At 40.2% G+C, this 24,822-nt stretch overlaps 1 protein-coding gene across 2 annotated transcripts in view; it reads left to right on the top strand.

Annotated features, from left to right (window-relative positions):
• LOC121917327 (structural maintenance of chromosomes flexible hinge domain-containing protein 1-like) overlaps positions 1–24,822 on the top strand; it is a 138,814-nt gene that overhangs the window by 24,598 nt on the left and 89,394 nt on the right. For both annotated transcript variants that reach the window (XM_042443215.1, XM_042443216.1), the window contains exons 8-17: positions 63–229; positions 3,743–3,836; positions 4,748–4,958; positions 5,631–5,769; positions 5,857–6,040; positions 9,486–9,683; positions 13,404–13,517; positions 16,103–16,209; positions 17,091–17,173; positions 21,422–21,535. In XM_042443215.1, the coding sequence (XP_042299149.1) occupies positions 63–229; positions 3,743–3,836; positions 4,748–4,958; positions 5,631–5,769; positions 5,857–6,040; positions 9,486–9,683; positions 13,404–13,517; positions 16,103–16,209; positions 17,091–17,173; positions 21,422–21,535 (1,411 nt within the window). The remainder of the gene's footprint in view (positions 1–62; positions 230–3,742; positions 3,837–4,747; positions 4,959–5,630; positions 5,770–5,856; positions 6,041–9,485; positions 9,684–13,403; positions 13,518–16,102; positions 16,210–17,090; positions 17,174–21,421; positions 21,536–24,822) is intronic.

Genomic DNA, 24,822 nt, shown 5'->3' with positions numbered 1-24,822 from the left:
GAAATTAACTAGTAGTATTTCTTATCAGATGATTTCACTTTATTTTTAAATATTTCTCGTAGCCACGTGACTCTTCTCATATTGTTAACGATGATGAACGATTTCTGCACAATCTTATCATGGAAGAAAAAGACAAAACAGGTTTCACTGCAGTGGTTATTACTGGTGTACAGCCAGAACATGTGCACTACTTAAAAAATAATTTTCATCTTTGGATGAGACAACTGACGTGAGTTGATCATTATTTTTTCCCCCTGAAAGGCTGTTGATTTACAGATTATAAAGAAAGAACTTTATAGATGTTGAGTCTCCCTTATCCAGTATTCAAAACTACTCCAAAATCAAGGATTGTCCACACGGATAGCTGAGATAGTGACACCTTGGCTTTCTGATGGTTCAATGGATACAAACTTGGTTTCATGCACAAAATTATTAAAACTATGGTATAAAATTACCTTCAGGCTATGTGTATAAGATGTATATGAAACATAAGGCTGGTCCAGACAGCTCTAAATGGGTGGCTTGATGCAGTCCCTTTGAGCGCCAGATCTGGGCCACAGCAACTGCACAGTATGGCCCCGACCCAGCATTTTTCTGGCCCAAAAAGAAGTAGTAAAAAGCAGCTCCTTTTTGGGGTGGAAAAAAAGCTGTCCTTTCTGCTTAGGCAACACCTTTTTGGTCTTCCTGTGGCGTGCAGTGTATAAAAGCCACGCTGCTGGAGCACTGTAACGCTGCCTGTTTTTGATTGGGCAGGCAGCGTGACGCCAGCTTGGGGGCAGCATTGAGGCATGCATCATCTAAATATCATGCCCCCACGCCACCCCCCAAGCTGCCGTTATTATGCCGGTCTGGTTTGCCCAACAGATGAATGTTGTGTTTACAATTGAGTCCCATCTCCAAGATACCTCATTAAATATATTCAATTATTCCAAAATCCAAAAATATTCCATAATCTAAAACACTTTTGGTCCCAAGCATTTCAGATAAAGGGGACTCAACCTGTCACAAATAATTCCTCAAGAACATACAAGTTGCATATTACATTAGAAACTAGAAGATATTACATTAGAAGATTAGAAACTAGAAGAAAAATATGCATGAACATCCTTTCAACCACTGTTTTTGTAATTTGGGAGAAGTGAACTAGTAGGCTGCCCAAACACATGTGTGCATTATTTTTCTATAAGGGGGTATGTAGTAAGCTCTTTCCTATTATGTCAGGTTCTTCCAGTCTTTCTTGGTTCTTCTTCGTGGTCTCTGTGACTCTACAAATGGACTATCTGTGCCTGCACAGTGCATCATTCAGAACCTTCTGGAATATTTATGTATGCATTTTTACTGTAGCCCTGCCCATTTCCTGTACACCTAATGGACACACTTCCCACCTAACACCTTAGTTCCTTTTTGTCTGCCATAGCAGCAGTATCAGTTAGGTGCCTTCTGAGCTACATTCTTTTCCTCTGTCCAATTTTGCTTCTGACTTGAATTGTTTTAACGGATTTTCAGATATTCTATTGCATTTGTGTTCATTGCTTGATCAGACTGTCTTATTGGATTTGACCAGGCTTGTAACTACTTTCTTTGTTGTCCTTTCTGCGGATGGAACTCCTGCTTGTCAAAGCCTTGGCCAGTGTATGGCTTCTTCCACATTTTTTAAATGCTGCACCTCCTGCAGAGGCAAAATATTCCAAAAAGACTGTCACTTGGAATGTCTTCTTTGTCTTGGGAAGGGCTGTAATATTGGTGCCTACTCTAATTCCAAGGCCTTTACAAGAATTTGAGATTAAAAGCACTCCTGTGGGAGAAAGCACTCAAGGCTGTTGCCTCTGTCACTTCAGTTTCATAAATCATCTCAAGTTCCATCTTTACCATAAGCCTCAGTCCCCTCAGTACAGGCATCTTTGAAGTGTTCTCTAATGGAGACATCCACCAACTTCTCTAAATATCATACTAAAGCAAGTCCTACCCCTGAACTGGCAGCTCTACCAACAGTTATGATGATACCCAGTCATTCTCTTGAGACCATCACAGAGTCTGTTTCCACTCATATCGGTCAGACCCATGTTCCACTAACACCAGGAAAGTCTTTGAACTGGGAGGAGATACTAGTTCAGACCAACAACCTTGTAATCAAAGAAGCATTTAAGAAAAAGAAAAAAACGGAGAGAGGTAGAACAGTTTCAACATGCTTACCAGATATAGACAGATCAACCACTGTTACCTGAGACCGAGGTTCAAACATTGGCTCCTGTTGTCATTCAGTCCTCTTCTTCATCTGACCAGAGGACACAGTCCTGTGGTGAATTCACCTGTTCCATCTCCAGAACCTATGCTTGTTGGTACAACTTCAGATGGAGAAATCATGGATTCATCACTACATGCTTCGGAGTCAACCCATCCTCCAAATATCAACTGTCCATCAATGAAATCAGATCAACCAGTGATCCCACATAAGCCTGTTCTGCCAGTTTCACCTATGCCAAAATCAGAGATGGAACAGCAATTGCGTCAAAATAGAGGGGGTGATCAATCTCAAAAATAGGAAAGAAATTTCCTCCTCATCTTCAGCTTCTTTGCCCAACAACCAGTCATGCAGCATCATTCTCTGACGCCTCAGTAACCATGAGGAATCTGGATAGCAGTAATTTATTTATCTAGTGAAGAGGGCATCCTACCAGTTGGGATGGACAGCAGTATCCTATCACAGGTGGAAGCTACACCCAGGGGTTTTCTGCAGTGTCATTACAGAATGGGGCACACTATGGACTTGTTCACAAGCAATGTAGTATCTTCTCCAGAGCCCTCAGGGAATGGAGAGCTGTAGGTGAAGCATTCCTTTTTAGTTGGAGGGGACCCTTTCATCCATTTCCCCTCATCACGAGGGTCATTGCCAAGATTTGTCAGGACAAGGACAAGTGCATTCTTAAAGTTGCTCAAGTGTAACTGTAGTCTTTTGATTAGTCATCTGTGAACTAACACAATGGCCCATCCCACCCCCTCATTTTGTCCTGCCTTCTCCTTAGATCCTTGGCTACTGCTTCAGCATCCCTGGAACTGAGGTATTAGGTGGGAAGCACGCCCATTAGGTATACAAGGAGTGGCCAGAGCTACCACCAAAATGCTTATGTACTATTCTAGAAGGTTCTGAATAATGCATGCATAGATAATGCATTTGTGTAAGTTCACAGATGACCACTTGAACCATAGTTACAGGCAAGAAACCTGTCCTTATGCAAATTCTCTCGCTGATACTGGATATAAATAAAAATATGTTTAAAAAATCACCATAAGGATTGGAGGCATTATCTAGTTACAACCACAAACTTGTTTCATGCAAGTTGTATTACCTGTAGTTTCATGGAAGTATATATTATTGTAGCCTAAATACCATGAAGACATCCAGAAACTGCCTGATCTTGGGAGCTAAGGCATGGTTAATACTTGGATGAGGGACTCCCAAGGAGTACCAGTATTGCGGATATATTTCAGAGGTGGACACTGTCAAAACACCTCTGAGTAGTCCTTACTTAAAAACTATGCGTTTCATTGGGTTGCCATACATCAACAGGTGACTTGCACATACACAGATATATTATTGCAAAATACACTTAGCCCTGCTTTTATGCTTCCAGATTCTAGTTATGTCATGTCAGTTTTTTACTTTAAACTACTTGTTTGCTTGAATGTTATGGTGTGCATGTCTATATTTTTTAATCTATACTAATCAAACTTAATATTTCAGACACATATATCATTACTATATCTATGGTCCAAAAGGAAATGAAACTAATTTGCCAAAGAAAGAGGGAAGACCTTTCAACAATATTGATATTGAGGTAGGAACAGGATGAGTGCCATTACAAATGAATGTGTTGGATTGGAAATATAAATTCACAAATGATGTTCTCCTAGAAGAACTAGAATTTTCACTTCTTCCTCCATGCTTCACCACTTAGCACTCTCCCTGCCCATAAACCAGTCTTTAGGGGCATGGAAGCCTCAAGAATAATGTATATTTAAATTATAAGGGTGTTTTCCCCCCTCTTTTATAAAGCTGTTCTCTTTTGTACTTTTATTTAATGGAAACCATATCAATAGGGCTAAATAAATGTGCAATATGGTTTGATTGATAGCTTGCCAAGGTTGGCGGTGTCGCTTGGGGGAAATTAGACTTTCCTTGAATGAGCAAATGTGTCTTTCTGCTAACTAAAGCAACTTCTGGCTCCAGCCCATTGAATATTAATATATAAAATGATAAAGTATTTTATCATGCTATTCTGAAGTATGGTTACAATACATACAGTTGTCCCTCCACGTGTGTGGTTTTGAGGTTTTTACAGATTTGATTAATTTGTTTCTAGGAATCTCTAGGTGCTCCAGCACAACTCTGCCAGAAGTTGGCCATAAAGTCACACTGGAGGACCTAGAGATTTCTAGAGAAAACACTCCTCTTCACATTTGTAGGTCCTGCAGTGCAATTCTGTGGTCAATTTCTGCTGAATGTTGACCATAGAGTTGTGCTGGAGGATCTAGAGCTTCTTAAATATATTTCTCTTAGTTTTAAAAAAGTTTTTTTCACTGTCCCCCCCCAGCCCCCGTGAATGTGGAGCGCCCACTATGTAAGTGAATTCTCAAAAAATAATAGTAATATTTAAGAGAGGGTACTGATGTTTCATTGTAGTCTGTTGATAAATATAGTAAGAAAAATGCATATACAGGTGAAGCAAATAATGTCTTTTTCTTTTAGATTTCAATATTTGAAAAAGGGAAAACACCCAAGATTATGAATCTTAGAGAAATCAAAGATGATATGCAGACCTTATATATAAACACAGCAGCGGATAGTTTTGAGTTCAAGGCTCATGTTGAAGGAGATGGTATAGTAGAGGGAATTATACGTTATCATCCTTTCTTGTATGATAAAGAAACTTACCCTGAAGATCCTTGCTTTCCTTCAAGTAAGTTGGGGGACATTCTTATTGCCTCTTGTTGATATTTAAATAATGAAGACTAAATTTGATAAACTGATGTTTCCAAACCTTTCTAGGTTTTATAGTGAATAGTATTACTGTTACAGAACATATTTTAAGGATAAAGCAGACTTTTTCAAATAGTGCCAATTCATTTTATTTCATTTTGATGTTATTTATTAACTTATACTCTACCAAGACTGTTCGCAGCATAAATAATTCTTAACATACTGATTATCAGTTTTTGATCATTGGTTTCTTAGCATATGAAATAGCAGTGCTTTTGTTGTTGTTGTAAAACAAGATCATTTTTCTCTTCTGTCATGAATCATGTACAGTATATTTAAACCAATGTGCACATTGTGAGGGTATCTCCCCCCCCCCCAAGTTTTGGAGAATGACATGCTGTAGTTTCTGGCTATGCATTTGGTTACCTTATTGCTGAACCTCTCAGCAATAATGCTACTGTCAGCATAGCCGCTTGCTTCACAAGAGCATGCAGTCCCACAGCCATGGAGAAGTAGTGCCATGGTGGGCCAGTAACAACTACTGATAGTCATAATTCTAAATAAATTGTATGTCTTTTGGGGGAATTTTAGTTTGAAGAACAGTTTTCTTTGTTGGTATTCCTTCAAAATTTAAAACTCCATTTTTATATAGGAGTAAAAGATGATGATGAAGAAGAAGATGAAGATGATGAAGCAGAATGTTTTGCAGTAGAAAAGAGAGCCAGAGGCAAAAGACCTATTTTTGAATGTTTTTGGAATGGAAGACTAATACCATATACAACAGTGGAAGAGTAAGAATATGGCAGTGCTATATGTAATTCGTATGCTTTTAAAATTTTATTTTTAGAAGTTTCTAAACATTATTTTCCCCCCTCAAGATTTGAGTGGTGTGCTCTTCCCAAGAAGAGGGGGCTTACCCCCATTGAATGTTACAAGAGAATTTCTGGTGTATTATTTACAAATGACAAATTTCAAGTCAGCACCAACAAATTGACTTTCATGGATTTGGAGTTAAAGTTAAAAGACAAAAATACACTTTTTACAAGAATCGTCAATGGACAGGTAATATTTATTTATTAGCTTGCTAAAACTGCTCTGGTACATTTAGAAAATATATATAGAATGAATTAGATGTTGCTTGTTTTTCAAAAATGGCATATTTCTTGAAGATTATGTCTTTATTGTATCAGGACTTATTTGCTATTTAAGGGTGTCTGTATGACTAAGCAAAAGGGGTTATCCGCACTTGCACAATCCATTGTTCAGAACTTTCTACAGGGATAGTGGCCCCGCCACAATGACAAGCTAGCAATCCACAGATTCAGCCACCCATGAATTACCATACCCCATATCATTTAATGGCAGAGCATGCAAGCAAATTTGCACATGTTGCAACCCATTGAATAATATGGGCCAAGATTGTCCATGTTTTCCTATCCACAGCCCCTCCCTCCCCTGAAACTGAGCCCCCATGGATGGAAAGAGTCCATTTATTATTTATTATATAAGCATTTTGGTTGTAATCCCACTCCACCTCTCTAGGCACCAAAGCAGTACCCTTCCTGCTTAAATGCTCAGTTCATTTTCATCCTCTGCATCAGCAGTATTAGAAAAATTGTTGAGATATATTTTCTAGTTACTTTTGGTTTTTATTGTTTTTTGACTTCCCTGTAACAGTTTACAAATTAGCTTGGTGGATTTTTCTGTTATTCTCCAGCTCTTTTTTCAGTGACTCTTCAGTTTATTCTAGTAGTTCCCAAACTTTAGTTCTCCGGACATTTTGGACTTCAGCTCCCAGAATTTCTGACTACTGGCCAAGCTGACCCAGGCTTGTGGGAGCTGAAGTACAAAACACCTGGAGGAACAAAGTCTGGGAGCCAGTGGTTTAGCCCATTAGTTTTGTTTTGGCCATTCTTCTTTCAGACTGACTTAGGTCCTCATGGAACTCCTTTAAGAAGTGCACCATATGTGGTGCTAAGATTTCTGAATGGAATAAGCACGCAAAATGCCTTTTGTGTTTTGATGAAAGTCATAATGTAGGAGCTTGCATCTACCTGCTAAAACTGGGATTCTAGACTGAAGGCCTTGCTTTACGAACACAAGGAGAGCAAACTCCACATCCATGCTCTCGAGATGTTGGCAAGGGAGAAAGCATTTCAAACTTTTGAAACACTCCTGTGAGGCAGGGTGGTTCCGGTTGTTATCAACAACAGTACACTAATGTATTATTTGAACAAACAAGGTGAACTATGGAACTGGAACACAACAGAGGCATCTCAATTTCTGCAATTCAGCTTCCTGGAGAAGAACATATTAACATATGCTCCAAGTAGAACATCACATGTACTATGAATGGATGCTCCATCAAAGGCTTTCCAACTAGTCCTATGAGAGTGGAGTACAATGGAGGTACATCTTTTTGCCTCTTCCAAGCACAACCAGTGTAAGATGTTTTGCTCCAGGACTCATTGGAGGAAGTCATACAGCAATGCCTTCCTGTTTCACTGGGGAGTTCCCGTTGTCTGCACTTTCCCTTCTTTCCCCCTAATCCATTGATGACTGGATATCAAAGATCTAGAGAAACAAGGCATGCTCACTGTGGTGGACCAAGCTATTGTGGTTCACACCTCTTTTCCATCTGTCTTGAGACAACCATCTCAGTGTTCTGTACCAACCAGACCTCCACACCATCCACAATGGACACATGAGATGTGAACACTTGGAAGGTATTCCCATAACATCTCTATCTGAAGCAATTAAACAGATCAATATTGCAGATTAGTAATGCAGTACATTATTTGAACATTCTTACAGTTATAAGTGGAAAAAAGTTCCTGTCCTTTTTGTCATCTCAGTGGCAGGCTCAACATTCCTTCTTTCTCTTTATGATGGAGGCCTTTCCCTCTCTTCTGTGAAGTTTTACCTATATGCCACTTTAGCCAACTTTCAGCTGATCAGGAAGTTCTTTGGTGAAGAAATTCCTTAAAATTACAGGAATCTCCATCCTCCAATATCAGGACTCACTTCCCAATGCAGTTTTGAACTAGTGCAGCTTTTGAACTATTGCAGCTTTGCAGGAAGCCCTCTGAACCCATGGTATCTTGTGATAATCTACTTACCTGGAAGACAGCTTTCTTGGTAGCCATTACATTTGCAAGACATCAGGAGACTTTCATGGCCTCAGAATGGAACAAGACTCCTTACGTTTTCATCAGGAAAAGGTCATCTTCAGAGCAGACTTCTCTTCCTTACCTAAGGTGGTGCCATTATTTCACATCAACCTGGACACCGTATTGCCTGCTTTGATGCAGAACACTGCTACAGACTTAGAACAGACTGTTATTTGCATGGACATCAGAAAAGGCTTAGTTGTCTCTGTGGATAGGACTGCCAAGTTCCACAACTCTGAGACTATTTTTAAGAAACTGCCTATTCGAGTCAGCACTTTCTGAAATTGGTGGTTTCCACCATTCACTTGGCTTATAAACTGGCCAAGAAGGATCCTCCGGTTCATAGCCATTCTACTAGGGCTATGGCTCATCATCTGTTTTTTGTACGGTGTACCTCTGGAGGACTTGTGCAGAGCAGCTACAGGGTCACAGCCTTTGACCTTCATCTCTCAGTATAGACTGCATGCAAGCTCAAAAGCTGATCACATTTTTGAGAGAGCTGTGTTGTTTTTCTATGTGACATAACACCCAGGAGTCTATACCATTCTTTTGGGCCATGACACTGCAGCCTCCTATGGTTAATAGCATGTTAGGCCCTACGCAGGCTGGTCATTAAGGCCTGGGGGCAGATTTTGGGTGGGGCATCCACATGCCCCAGGGTGCTGTAAAGTCCCAACTATCACTCCCTGGAAAGGCCAAATCAGCCACAGCATGTGGTTGCCGGGGCCCTGATCCGGCGCAGCTGAAGACGACTGCAGGCCACCCTTTAGTGTGAGTCAGAGACCACAAAGAAGGAAACGTGGCATGCATAAGTTTTTTAAGTAGTCATTTATAAACTCAGACAACCCTGCCCATCCTCCTCTCGTCTTCTCCTGCCTCCCTTTGGATCCTTGGATGCTGGTGTTCAGTGTCCATGGAACTGAAGGGTGTACTTGGGAGGTGCACTGCTAAGGTGCCTAAAAGGTGGAGAGAGTTACTGTCAAAAAGCTAATGTAATAACTGTAGAAGATTCTGAATGATGCACTGCACAAATGCAGATAAACCCATTTGTGTGAGTTCAAAGGTGACCAGCTAAAGATCTACAATTATGAAGCCTGTCCGTAATTGTTTTGTATTCCTTTCAAGAAAGATCAGATAGACGTAAAATCGTGGTTTATAAGACTAGGACTAAAAAACTGAGTTATCAGTAAATTATTATTTTATGTTTGTGATTTTAAACTTTTGAAAAAGTAATTTACTTCTGCAATAATGACAAAAGTTATACAAAAACAAACTTTCAGAAAATATACATGCTGAAGTCTAGTTAATGTGTAATATGTGTACAAAATTCTTCATAGGAGCAAAGAATGAAAATAGACAAAGAATTTGCATTATGGCTCAAGGAATGCCATGAAAAATATGACAAGCAAATAAAATTTACTCTGTTCAGAGAAATAGTTACGCGACCTGAAGTGACTTCCAAAAGAAAGCAGCGTCCCTGGGCTACATACTCAGCGATAGAATGGGACGGAAAAACGTATAAAGTTGGACAGCTAGTAAGTTAATAACTTGTTGGAGAAACAGATACATAAAATATGGCTCATTGTACTGATGGTATAGTCAAAAGGGTTAAGATTAATACAGTGGTACCCCGGGATACGAAAGCACCGCCTTACGAAATTCCCGGGATACGAAAAAAATCCATAGAAAAAAAACTGTTCCGGGTTACGAAGGTTATTTCGGGTTACGAAAATTTTTTTGGTGCTTTTCGGCGCTTTTTCGCACGAAATCGCGGCTTTCCTGCGCTAGCGCCTATGGCTTTTTCGGCTTGCGAAGGTTTTCGGGTTACGAATGGTGCCGCGGAACGAATTAAATTCGTAACCCGGGGTACCACTGTACAGTTAAATTTTATCTTGTTATGTTTGCTACGTGAAGTATTCATGAACTAATAATATAATGGATCATTGTTCTGTATAACACAAAAATTACAAATGATAAACATTTTTATATAATGTATAAATCTAAATTAATATGCCATTAATGTGGTTATGAAACAATGTGCAATCACTCCAAAATATATATTTTTGTCATACTTTCCAACCAAATTATGTGTAAGCTTTCAAGAACTTCAGATATCTTCATGAAGCAAGGTGTTCCAAAAAGCAGTAGGGAAGAGGGATTGTAGTTTCAGTGGTGTTTTGAGGTGTAATGAAAAAAGAACTCATTAGGTGTCATGATAGTGTTGGATTTCCCTGAGACCAGCTCCCAAGATCTGCCGGGTATGAGGAAAGCAGTTATGTTTGACTCTTTGTTTTGAAAATTTAAAAATTTCTCTGTAAACTTCTAAAAATGTATTGTAAATTTTTCTTCATTATTAATGGAAAAAAACAAAAAATATATTACAGTTGGCCCTCCACATTTGTGGGTTTCAGATGTGCAGTTTTGAGTATTTGTGAATTTGTAGCTGCTGCTTACAACCTCTTCACCCCTCTCCTTCTCACCCTTCCTTCCTGCCAGCCAGCCAGCCAGCCAAAACCAACACTATACATTCCCCTTCTTTGCCAGACTTTGCATCCTCCTCATTTCCAAGAACTTCCCTTTGAATCTGATGTTTGCAGCCACCCCTGGGAGGATCCAACTTTTCTCCCATCCTCTGCTTCTGTCCCGGCTAGACAAAAACAACATTGTACCTTCCCTTAGTGGTGATGGCTGCAAATCAGATTCAAAGTCGAAAGACTTTGGAAATGAGGAGAATGCAAAGTCTGTAAAAGTGGGGAAGATATGGTGTTGCTTTTGTCTGGCTGGGAGGGAGGCGGGGGAGGAGAGAAGGTGGGTCCTCTGCAGCAGTGACTGCAGATTGAAAGTGGAAGCACTTTGGAAATCTGGAGGAGCCTATGTGTTTCAAGGTTGCAAAGCGAGTTATGGGTGGTGTTCTTGGTGGGGGAAGACTCTTTATAATGCATGTGGGGGAGTGTAATATATACACGTTTTTTCCATTTCCTGAGCATCCTTAGCTCCTAACCCCCGCGAGTGTGGAGGGGCAGCTGTATTAGTGCTGGTCACAAACAATTAGCACAAGAATCCTTGGAATAAATAATACCATTCACAGGGTAAGCATGTTATCTGATAAAAGTCTGCTTAGCAGTCTATTACATCTGAAGAAGTAAAATGATGAGAATGTTATAGAATCTTAGAATTGGAAGGGACTTCAAGGCTATATAGTCCAACCCCTACTGTTGCATGGATCTATCGCTAAAACATCCCTGAAAGGTGGCTGTAGGGGTTTACCACTTAACCCACTGCTTTCCCACCAGGTGTGAGGCTCTGCTACCACCAAATGTGAAAACTTCCACAAATCTCAGGGTTACCACCAAGAATGAGGGCTTTCCTTCATCTCCATCTCTGCTACCAATGTAAGGACCTCCTCACGTCCTATTGCTGTGGCCACCAACTGTGGGAGCTTCCTAGATGCCCTCAAAGTATCTATGTGAAATATTATGCAACTTATATCCCCAGCAGACACCACGCCTCTTTATTAATTGCTGCCACCAGGGACACCGTGTCTGAATCCAAGCTTTGTAATATATAGCATACCCAAAGGCCAAAAGTGTATGAATACAAAACTAATATTTTATTAATGAAAGCTGAACATAACAAAACACTTAAAAGATATCTCTCATTCTTACTTAAAGTGTACTCTTTTCTAACTCACACACTTAAACATCACATGTTTATTCCTAAACCTGACTGAATCTCTTCAGCCCTGAACCTTCACTCACTTAATGCTCCACCTTTTCTCTTGCCTTATCACCTCTAATACATAATCACATTAACTTAATGTATATATTAAATTAAAAAAACAGTTTCTTTCTTAACAGTGAAATTCTCCAAAAGTTAAGTTAGAATTGTCATTCTTTTTCTTATGGAAGAGCAGAAAATAAGTTTGTCTCTTCTTCCACATGGTAGCCCTTCAGATGTTTGAGGAATCTTTCCAGGCTGAACTATAGTACCATGTAGCCCACGTTTTTGAAATATTATTGTGGGTATTTCATCAAAAGTTTTGTCAAAATCAATACACTGCATCCACAGAATTCTGCTGATCTATCAAGCTTATAACTATCATAAAAAGAGATAAGATTAATCTGGACCAATTTGTTTTTGATAAATCCATACTGATTCTTAGTAATCACAGCTTCCTGTTTATTGAGATATTCTAGAACTTGCTTGGTACTGACATATGAGTCAGTATTCCCAGGTTTTCTTTGTTTCCTTTTGAAGAAGGGAACAACATTTCCCAGTGTGCAGGAAGTTTCATTTAATTCTACAACGTTCACAGATCATCAACAGGGCTTACTTCTGCATATTTCTTTAGTATCTGTGAATGCATCTCATCTGACCCTGGAGATGTGCATTGAATTAAAGCAGCTGTGTGGTCTTCTGCCATCTCTTTACCTATTTTTAGCTGCAGCCTCTTCACTTGTATCATTTATTCTCCAGGATCAGATGAGATTTTCTCCAAAATGAGTACTGTTTTCCTTTGGAAAGAAGACAGATGTATATAAAGTGTTCAGTAGTTACTTTTTCTATCTTTAGCATTTCTCCACCTATTTGATGCAGCAGATCTATTGCTTCCTTGTTCTTGTTCTTCCTCTCTATATAGCCCCCAACAAATTTTTTTTGTTATTTTTATATTATTTTAAATAATTTTGTATTATTTTTGTATTGTTTTGTATTATTGAGACTCTCTTGGATGTTTGATCCCATGGCATTGAGTGGTTTGTTCTGTTGAGCTGAAACTGCAGTGTCCTGTTGCTTCTTTCAATCGTGAACCTTATAGATTTATTAATATTTTATTGCATACAACACTGTTAAGATAACCAGCTTGTTGATAAATGTAGTGTTCCAGAAAGTCATTATCTCAATACTTATTTTTGCTGACAGATCAGAATTTTTTGAATGGATTCTAATTCAGCATTCTCCCAATCAAGAGTTCCATTGAAATTATTTTGTTCCACAGTGGCCACTTTGACATCAGTGGTAATGTTCCTGAGAGACTGAAGTGTCCTAATTAGAGATAGAAAGGCTCAGGGGGAAAAAAACTATGAAAAATTGAGGGGGGGGGGCATTTTTGTCCAGTTTTTATGTTAGACAAATGTTTATGATGATTGCAATTCTAGGCCATATGTTTTTTAATCGGAATGAATTCTTTAAGTCTGCTTCACACTGTGGAAAGCTTTTAAAGATACAGTACAGATGTTTTTGTCTTTATCTCTTAGGTAAAATCAACTAAAACAGTTCCAATATACCATGGAAGTATAAGGAATTTTTTTCTATATGGAAATCATGATGGAGATGTATATGCTCCAGGAGGATTTGTTCAGTTAGCCCTGGTAAGTGAATAGTTACATTTTAAACTGGTTGTGAGGGATTGGTTAACTATATGACCATACATGAGATCCTGGAGCCCCCATCTCCATTTTCACCACCCAAGACCACCTAATAAAATGAGGTGTGAGATGTTCCTTTCACCATGGCCTATGGTGCCCGAAATGTCTGTGGTGGACTACTACTGACTGTTTTGTCAAATTTGGGGGCTTCTTCCAAATCCATTTGTGTATGACTGGCTTGAAAAAAAGCCTTGTCTGAGCACTAATACTCCAAAAACCCTGAAACAGCAAAATGTCAGTAGCACTCTACTAGTGGCGCTGTTGGTTATTTTGTGAGTGAACCAAAAAAGGTCACGAGTGGGGCATGATTATTCTTAGGAGCAGCATAAAAGCAGCCTTAAGGTCCACAAAGAGCCTCTAGGCCATCCTTTCTCCAACCCTGTTTTAACTCTGTTGAAACCAGTATGGTTTCCATATGCAAGTCTTAGTTTCCAATCTGTAAGTTTTTTTTTAAAAAAAAAACATAGTTAAAAATAAGCCCAATTTGGTCATTCAGTGAATCTTGTGTCATGATTTCAAAGCAAGATAAGTGGCATGTGTCCTCACTGTGCATTTTTGTGGTCCTTGCCACTGAATTAATCAGCAACAGTTGTTGTTTTTTTAAATTTTTTGTTTAAAAGTTGATAAAAGTAACTTCCTAGGAGTGTGATTTTTGACCACAAATTGAACATGAGTCAACAGTGCGATGCGGCAGCTAACAAGACCAATGCGATTTTACACTGCATCAATAGAAGTATAGTGTCTAGATCAAGGGAAGTAATAGTGCCACGCTATTCTGCTCTGGTCAGGCCCCACCTGGAATATTGTGTCCAGTTCTGGGCACCACAATTTAAAAAGGATGTTGAGAAACTGGAGCGTGTCCAAAGGAGGGCGACTAAAATGGTGAAGGATCTAGAAACCATGCTCTGTGAGGAACGACTTAGGCAGCTGGGGATGTTTAGCCTGGAGAAGAGAAGGTTAAGAGGTGATATGATAGCCCTGTTTAAATATTTGAAGGGGTGTCATACATTGAAGATAGAGTGAGTTTGTTTTCTGTTGCTCCAGAGAGTAGAACACAGAACAATGGATGCAAGATACATGAAAAGATTCCACCTCAACATTAGGAGGAACTTCCTGACAGTAAGGGCTGTTCAACAGTGGAACAAACTCCCCTGTAGTGTAATGGAGTCTCCTTCCTTAGAGGTCTTTAAGCAGAGGCTGGATGGCCATCTGTCGGGGATGCTTTGATTGAGATTTCCTGCATGGCAGGGGGTTGGACTGGATGGCCCTTGCAGTCTCTTCCAACTCTAGGATTCTATTATTATAAGCTATGTGCTCCACTGCCGGACTTGGTTTAACAAAAAAAATGGGTTTACTGCTGCCACTGAACTGTAGCAACAGACTAGGGATGGTGGTGAAATTGACCTTGGACCCACTGACATTGCACACAATTTTAAAGATTCTTTCTTACAGATCTCCCCCACTATTTCTTATCTTCATCCTATTGTGATTGGATTATAATGTTAAAAGGTACTCCTGGTAGCTGAGCAAGAGACCATGGCTGGACGGGAAGGAGAACAGCACTAGGGAAACAAGCTTAGTTGGCCTTAAGGTTCTAACAATCTGACAGATAAAGACAAATAATAGAAGAGAAGAGAAACTGAGGCATTAGTATGTGATTTTATCAGTTACATTTATTTATGTCTATTTAAGTGTCTATGCTAGCGGGTGATTCAAAAGCTTGCTGGGAAGGCTGGATTCTGAGGATTTGGATGAACTGAGGAAAGTGGTTGTACTAAGAAATGTGATTAACTTTGCATAGAGTAAAAACAATATTTCTGAAGCACAAATGCATCCTGTTTTGTCTTTAGATAATGCACACATAAATTATTTGAGAAGAAATTATTTTCCTGTGTGAGAGGAAAAGAATTTTTTCTTAAGATGATACTTGTCATCTCTTTATAAATGTAGTAAAATGAATACTTTTAAAAAATCTAATGCCCAATTAATGAAGGCATATTTTTATTTGATTAAGCAGTGAATAGATGTAATATTTAAAATTCTAATTTAAAATGCAGTTGCTTGCCATTCTTTAGTCATGGATTCACCATCCATGTCTTGAAAATATTTTTAAAAATGGCAAAAATCAAGCCTTGCTTTTGCCATTTTATAATATCATTTTACTACACCATTATATATCATGGGACTTGAGCATCCATGGATTTTGGTATTCATTGAGGGGGGGGGGCAGGGTTCCTGAAACCCAATTCCAGCAGATAGAAAGGGCCCTCTGTATGCAAATCTAAAAACCATAAAACTAAGAGGCATATCAGTCAATCAGAAATTCTTTATACTGCATATTTAATAGCATAACTTTTCAGGGTGTTAACTACAAGGGGTTATGGTTTGCTTCAGTGGATAAATCTGATTTGTTTACTGTGCTTCTTAATGACATTGATGTAAACAGATACAAATATATATGCAGAAAGAGTATGTGTTTTTCATGTTTCCTTCCTTCCCTTTTAAACATGAACAGTTAAATTTTTCAGGAACCCCAGGCACTATATGATGAAATAAAAGTTATTCCAATACACAAACTCGATTGTTCAGCATCTGACAAAGCAGTCAAAAAATACATAGAAGAAGAAATGGCCAGGTAAGTTTCTCTAGACCAGTGGCAGACTAATTCAGAAATCTGTTTTTTGTTGCTTTTAAATAATTTTTCCCCCTTAGATTTGGAAGGAAGGGCTATTATTTGTGAATTAATTTTATGAGTTTTAAATAATTAATCATTCAGTTAATGGATTAAATGTACATTCCTGATTGAAAAAAAGGCCAGCAATTGTTGTTCTAAATCCAAATCCCTCCTATCTGGAGATGCTGGAAATTATTTAAGAAAACCAGCCTTCAGTCTAATGTAGTGCTGCCATTGTGACCGTGTCCCTGGGCTGGAGAATGTTTGAGTATGGCACCACTCAGCAGCTGCCTTAGTTCCACCCTCACCCCACACTTTATCCCCTTTTTTTGGGAGGGGTGGTCTCATATGCCAGCAGATCTTAGCAGAGATGTTCTGGTAGGAAATTGCTATCTAACCAAGGTGTCTGAGATGAACCAGAACAAGCATATATTTTGTCAGGAGAGATATCTGCTATTCGAGGAACTGTCTAATTGTGTATTCTTACTGCCAATGTATTTTCAGCTAGGATTAGAGTTAGAATTACAATGTAAGTAAGCATTCATCATAATATGAATTAAAAAATAGTTCTGATGAAGAAACTATTCATCTTTTTTCAGATAATGTACCATCTGTTTGTTGGAGAAAACACTGTCTTAGTAGACTCTTTTCCTTTGTTTTTCTTTTTGAGATGACTAAAAAGATGGCATCTATCATGTGCATTCTTTAAAGTACATTTATATTAAAATTAATTAGTTTTTTTAATTACCTGCCTCACCAAGGATGCATTTTACCTCATTAAACTGGATTGATATAATTCACTGAATTGATCACAGTTTTTGTTTGTTTGTTTTTTTAACTAGGCTGCCTGATAGGCTGTCAGTAACATGGCCTGAAGGAGATGAATTGTTACCAGATGAAACAAAACTTGCTGGAGCTACTATAGGTATTTGTTTATTCCAGATATGATTTAATTTAAAGACCCATTCAAGTGTTACTGTGTTTATCCAAACATGCAAGCAAAGAGTAAGGTTGTACTGAATTCCTCCTGCCATGACATAGTACATGACACAGTGCTTTCCCCATTATTGCTACAATATAGCATGAAAATCTGCAGAGAAGGAGACTTAACATATGCAGCTTTATGTGTGGAGGCTTTCACACAGCCCAAAACCAGAGTTCTAGGATATATACAAAGCTTATCTGATATAGGCGTATCTCAGTTAACAAAGGCGCATTACAGACCGCCCATAAGGGGCAGTCTCGCGCCGCTGCTGGTTGCTGCGTCCGGGAACCGCAGCATCCAAACCGCGCAGTTCCTGGACGCAGCAAATAAGAAGCGCCGAAATGGTGCTTCTTCTTCCGCCCTGGATGAGATGCCGCGAGGCGCTACTCGCGCACTCGTGGCGTCACATCCGGTGCGCGACGTGCGGATGCTATGCATCCAGCACATAAAGATGGCGGCACCAGTGTGTATAGGGCGCCGCCATCTTTACGCCCTTGTCACGTGCTAGGGGTGAGGCCGGTGTAGACGCTAGGTCCTCGGCCAACCCCTAGCACGTGATGGGGGCGCTGGAAGAGCCTGTCTGTAACGGGCCAAAGCCTATGAAAAAAAGTTCCTTTTACAAAATACTTTTATGCTTGCTCAGCTTCCCCCCTCCACTTTTCCTCTTCATCCTCTGTTCTTTGGGAAGCTGGTGAAGAAGGGCTGGAGAAACACAGATGTTTGGGGTTGGTTGCAGCAGCATGTTTCCAGTAAAGCTGGAGCTGGGATTCTACTCTAGTTAATCCTACCACAACTGTTGTGCCAGCCTACATCAGGTAAGTTAACAGCAGCTATCTCTGCATTCCCTTTCTGAATATGTTTGAACAGGATTTGAACTCAGCCATGGAAACTCACTGGGCAAGACACACTTTCTCCAAGCCTCAAGGAAGAGCAAAGGCATAGCACTCTGAAAAAATCTTGTCAAGTAAACCTATGATAGAGTTGCTAGATGTCAGAAATGACTTGAAGGCACACAACCACAACAACAACAACAACAATAGTTTTTTTGTGGGTTTTTCGGGCTATGTGGCCATGTTCTAGAAGAGTTTCTTTGTGACGTTTCGCCAGCATCTGTGGCTGGCATCTTCGGAGAATGCTTGCCTGGAAATGAGTGGGTATATTGTTGGGAAAATATGCAGAGATAAACGCAGAGTAATCTTGGAAGCTTGTGAGTAGATAGACAAACTAGCAGACTGGAGCTTTGCCAGGAAAAACAGCTGCTAGATTAAAGCACCGTAGGCTGGCTTTTTTCCAAAGAGACGCTGTTTATTCTTGCTGCAGACACACGCAAGAACAAAGCTACACAGACAAACTCCTCCAACTACACACCCACACTGTACAAAGATGATTTGAGCTTATCTAGCTCAACCCCTTCCTGTACAATTCCCTGTGTTACCTGGATTACTGTCCTCCATTCCAGATGATGCAGCATATTTACCTAAGTGCTACATGCTACTCTCCGGCACACTCTGCGACCTTGGACAATCACCAGCTGTCTAGATCCACAGCTGCAACCAATCCCTGGTTAAGGGCAGTGAGTGTCCATTAGCTTCTCTGCCACATCTGAACATTTTCAATGCTGTTGAAATTGTCCAGGTGTTAGTGGATTTCAATGGCTTCCCTGTGCATCCTGACATGATAGTTGTTAGCATGGTCCAGAATTTCAGTGTTTTCAAACAGTATTTTATGCTCAGAATGGTTTGTAACATGTTCTGCTACTGAGGGTCTCTCTGGTCCTTGGCTGAGCAAAGCATTTGCTGGATTTTCTTCATCGGTTTGTTGTGCTTCCTCATCACTTTGCCTATTCTGTCTGTGACTCCTTTGATGTATGATAAAAATGCCTTCCTTTTGGGTGGCTGCTTGTCTTCACTCCTCTAGGTTTTTCTGGGCCTGGCAGCCCTTCTGATGTTATACCAGCTCAGACATCAGAAGGGCTGCCAGACCCAGAAAAACCTAGCACAACCTTCAAATGGTTTACAAACCAACGAAGAAAATCCAGCAAATGCTTCACTTAGCCAAGGACCAGAGAGACCCTCTCACAGCCACAGGACTTTACCGCATACCATGCAGCTGTGGATAAGTATACACAGGGACTACCAAACGCAGTGTGCAAACAAGAATAAAGGAACACGAGAGACACTGCAGACTGGGTCAGCGACAAAAATCAGCAGTAGCAGAACATGTTACAAACCATCCTGGGCATGGAATACTGTTTGAAAACACTGAAATTCTGGACCATGCCAACAGCTACCATGTCAGGATGCACAGGGAAGCCATTGAAATCCACAAACACCTGGACAATTTCAACAGGAAAGAGAAAACCCTTAAAGTAAACAAGGTTTGGCTACCAGTCCTGAAAAATAGCAAGATAAAGACTCAACAAATGCAAATGAGAAATCTCCCAGGGTCAGGGTTTTCCCAGCAGACAATGAGCACTAATCAAGCAGACACTAATCCTCCTTTGCATACCCTCCCACCCTGAGTCCTACCATTAGCAACAGAACAATACACATGCAAATCCCTCCTGCCTTCTCAGGTCACACAATATGTATATACCCACTCATTTCCAGGCAATCATTCTTTGAAGATGCCAGCCACAGATGCTGGTGAAATGTCAGGAAGAAACACTTCTAGAACATGGCCACATAGCCCGAAAAACTCACTTAAAAACTATGGATGCCAGCCATGAAAGCCTTCGACTTCACAACAGCAACAATGTTCAGAGAGTTTTGAGGATATGGTCTCATCAATATGCAGGTGACACCTGACTGTGTATTACTCCTTTCCACACCATTCCTAGGAGACTGTCCTAGTCCTTCACCAGTGTCTGCCATCTAATAGACTGAATGAGGGCAAAAGAAAAAAAAACTTAATCTAGACAAGACAGAGGTGTTCTTAGTCATTCAGAAGGCAGATCTGGGAATAAAAATTCAGACTGTATTAGGTGGGGTTATACTCCCTATGAAGACACAGGTTTGCAGTTTGGGGGTAATCCTGGACTCAGCTTTGAACCTTGAGACCCAAGTCTCTGCATTGGCCACTAGTGCTTCTGCACATTTAACCAACTGTCCCTGTTATTTGAAATGTTTAATCTGAAATGGTGATGCATACCTTATTCACTCCCATTTGGAGTGGTGTAGCACTGTATTTGGGGCTGCCTTTCAAGAGTGTTTGGAACTTTGGCTGGTCCAAAAAGTTGCAGCTAGACTATTAATGGGGGCAGATTACCAAGGGCATAAAATGTCACTGTTAAAATAGCTCCACTGGCTTCCAGTTTGCCTCCGGACACAATTCAGAGTACTGGTTATGACCTATACAGTTCTGTTTGGCAGATCATATCTGTATGACCTAGCCTGGGCTCTGAGATCAGGAGAAGCCTTTTTCTCAGTCACACCAGCTCTGCAAGTACTCTGGAACTCCTTTCTCATGGAGACCAGAATGGTTTTGAAAAACAGGCTAGGGGTGCTGTGACATTTTAACAACTGTTTTAATGAGCTTTTATCTTTTAAAATTATATTTTATTGTTTTATTGTGTGAATTGTTTTAATATTGTAATAGTTTAATTCTATTTCAATACCCGTTTGTATGCAGACAGTTGTACTGTATGCATAAATCTTGGGGGAGAGGCAACATGACACGGGGGCAAAGGTGCTCAGAACAGCCCAGTTGTTGTCTCATATGTTTCGATAAGCAGTGGTAGGATTTCCTAGGTGATTGTTCCCAGATTGTGGAATTCTCTTCAAGAGGAGGCTGGTTTCCCCCCCAACCCCACCATCTTCTCCTGGCAGGCAAATACTTTTTTAAAATTTATTTCAATAGGCCTTGTGTTGTTAACTGGTTGTGTGAGAAGGGTCTTTTAATGGGAGGGAGTGCTGTACTTATACATTAATTACTGTATATTAAACGTGTTAAAACTGTTTTAAATCAGTGGTTTAGTAAGATAACTGATTTAATTTTTTAAACTTGTCTTTAAAATTGTTATAGCTGTCCTGTAAGCTGCCTTAGATCCCATATTGTGAGAAAGGCAGGATAAAAATTATATATATTAACAAATAGCATAAAAATAAGTGGCTTGGACCTGGATTGTAAAATACACTGATCTGTAAATGTTTTAATTTTTTTGTTGTTAACTTTGCTTTTTTTTTTAAGGTGCACTAAAAATTGAAATACTGAATAAAAAGGGAGAGGCTATGCAAAAACTTCCTGGTTCAAGGCATGGTGGATCAAAGAAATTGCTTGTGGAATTAAAGGTTATCTTGCATGGTAAGAATGCAAATAATTTTTTCCTAGCTTATTTCCAAATTTCATTAATATGCTTTAAAATTGTATTCCAGTGAATGCACTAAAGATTTATAGTCCTGATTTTTTTTTAAAAAAAAATTATGTATTTCCTTGCTCTTGAGATGTGTTAAAGTCACAAGGTCATGGTTTAATGTGGAAAATGATGAAAAGTGTATGAATTCATAGAATATTAGAGTTGTATGGGGCTACAAAAACCCATAGTTCGACACATTACTATGCAAGAATCCAGAACTAAAGCACTCCTGAGATATGGCCATCCAAATTCTGTTTAAAAACATGAAGTGAATGAAAGTCCACCATCTCCTGACATACCGTAGTCTCATCCACAGTTATACAGCTCTTACTGGAATAAACTTCTTCCTAATGTTTTAAAAGAAATCTCTTTTTTTGTAATATGGATCCATTGATTCATGTTGTGGTGATCTGGGGGACTTTGCAATTTCTTTCCCTCCTAACAGCAAACAGCTCAAACACACACACAGGCAACAGGTCCCCAACCTTGTGCCTCCAAGAGTCCACAGATCCTTTCCCTCTCTTCTCCTCCCAAGGAGACGAGGAAAGAAAAAACTCAAGCCTTCTCTCTGTTTGAAAAGGAATGCTACCCCCCTTTTCCTCACACCAGAGCAGACCCACACAGTGAAACAGCACAGAGTTGCCTTTTCCCGCCCCCAGGCAGGTAAAAGAGAGTGAGAGAGAGACAGAAACAGAAGAAATCCAGCACAGTGTTTTCTTTTCCCGCCCCCAGGCAGGGAAAGAAGAAGAGAGTGAGAAAAATAGAAAGAGTCCAAGAATCCAACCTCTCTTCAAAGTACCTAGCTGCAACTATAGCTCCCAAAGCGAAAAACACCCTTGTCTAGCAAGCGATACTTCCAAAAGTCCGAAAACCACCGCTGCCAACCATGTGGTGATCTGGGGGTGATCCCTGGAGCAACCAGCCTGTGCGTGGCTCTTACTCCCAGGGCGTCCCCTTCACACTTTCCCCTCTAGGATCTCCTAGTTCTCCATTCCCACTCCCTGCCAAGCTGGATGAGACCCCTTGAGGTCCTATTCTTCGCTGCCACCACCCAGTGAATCTCAATGCACTACGTTTCCCTAAGCACACACTGGGACTTGCTAGGGAGAGATCTAGTTTCCTTTCCTTGCTAACTTGAGCAATTCGCAACCGAGCTAAGACACGTGTACAGGAGCAGAGAGAGACAGCAGATACTTTTAAAAGAAAGATATTTATTTTTAAAGAAATAGAATAGAATAGGAGATATCACTCATGCAAAGCCTCCTTGCCTTGCAGGTCAGAAAACACTTTTACAAAGATGTTCATTTCAGGCAAGCTATTAGATAAACATAACAAAACCTAGACGCACTAACTAACACATTTCCTAGCTACTCACACAGTGATGGGATTTGCAGTTCGTGTTGAGTTTCTGGATGCAGGGAGCTGGCTCCTTGCCAACTCCACCTGCATTCCTCCTGCCTGCCTCAGGGCAAGCACACAGCTGGCTCCCCAAAACAAACACAAAGATAGAGAACAAAGAAAGCATGGTCCTACAGGGTATTTAAAGTCCTCTCCTGGAACCTTCTTGAAAAGGCTGCTCTGGCACTGCTGATTGGCCAGGTAAGCCTTATGTCAGCTATGATGTAGCTGCTCATTAGCATGTGATGTCAGCTCTCATTAGCATGTACCTCTCCCCAGATTAACCCTTTGTGGTTCAGGGGAAGTCCCCAAATGACTGGAGGGCCCAGTCATTACACATGTCCTAGTATTAGGAGCAGTAGAATACAAACTTGCTCCATCTTCTACATGATATTCCTTCAAATATTTAAAGATGCTACTATGTCAAAATGAGCCAGTGTGGTATAGTGGTTTGACTTGGTTAATGGGGTGCAAGTGGTGGGATCATTAGGTGGAAGTGACCATGTTCTCCTGGAGTTTGTAATACAGTGGAAAGGAGAAGCCAGGCATAGTCAGACACGCATCCTAGACTTTAGGAGAGCGGATTTCAGTAAACTTAGAGAAGTATTGAGGGCAATTCCATGGTCAGAAATACTAAAAGATAAAGGAGTTCAGGACGGATGGGACTTTCTCAAAAGGGAGATACTGAAGGCACAATTTCAAACAGTTCCAGTGAGAAAGAAAAACGGGAGGTGTCTCAAGAAACCAGGATGGATGACTAAGGAACTTTCAACCGAGCTAAGTTTGAAACGGAACATGTATAAGAAATGGAAAAAGGGGGAAATCACAAAAAAGGAATTCAAAGAAATAGCAGGCATGTGTAGGGGTAAAGTCAGAAAAGCTAAAGCACAGAATGAACTCAGGCTTGCTAGAGAGGTTAAGAACAATAAAAAGGGCTTTTTTGGATATGTCCGCAGCAAAAGGAAGAAGAAGGAAACGGTAGGGCCACTGCGTGGAGAAGATGGCAAGATGCTAACAGAAGACAGAGAAAAGGCAGAATTACTCAACACCTTCTTTGCCTCAGTCTTCTCAGAAAAGGCAAAGGGTGCTCAACCTGAGGATAATGGAGCAGAGGACAGGATAGGGGCATTTCAGTACAGAATAAGTAAAGAGATAGTAGAGGAACACCTTATTAATCTAAATGAATTTAAGTCTCCGGGACCAGATGAACTCCATCCAAGGGTATTAAAAGAACTGGCAAATGTAATATCGGAGCCATTGGCAATAATCTTTGAAAACTCCTGCAAAACAGGAGAGATCCCAGCAGACTGGCGGAGGGCAAACGTTGTGCCCATCTTCAAAAAGGGGAAAAAAGAGGATCCCAACAATTATCGTCCAGTTAGTCTGACATCAGTACTAGGAAAGATTCTGGAGCAGATCATTAAACAGAGAGTCTGTGAACATCTAGAAGGCGATGCCATAATCACAAAAAGTCAACATGGGTTTCAGAGAAACAAGTCATGCCAGACAAACCTGATCACTTTCTTTGATAAAATTACCAGCTTGGTAGATGAAGGGAATGCTGTGGATATAGTATATCTTGATTTCAGTAAGGCCTTTGACAAAGTTCCCCATGACATTCTTGCAAACAAGCTTGTAAAATGTGGGCTAGACAAAGGAACTGTTAAATGGATCTGTAATTGGTTGACCGGCCGAACCCAAAGGGTGCTCAACAATGGCTCCTTTTCATCCTGGAGAAAAGTGACCAGTGGGGTCCCACAGGGCTCTGTCCTGGGCCCAGTGCTATTCAACATCTTTATCAATGACCTGGATGACAGAATTGGAAGCATACTTATCA

The sequence above is a fragment of the Sceloporus undulatus genome, unplaced genomic scaffold (assembly GCF_019175285.1).
Source record: "Sceloporus undulatus isolate JIND9_A2432 ecotype Alabama unplaced genomic scaffold, SceUnd_v1.1 scaffold_15, whole genome shotgun sequence".
NCBI classification, from domain to species: domain Eukaryota; kingdom Metazoa; phylum Chordata; class Lepidosauria; order Squamata; family Phrynosomatidae; genus Sceloporus; species Sceloporus undulatus.
Note: the sequence above shows the minus strand (reverse complement) of the source record. Positions and strands in the feature narration are given on the sequence as shown.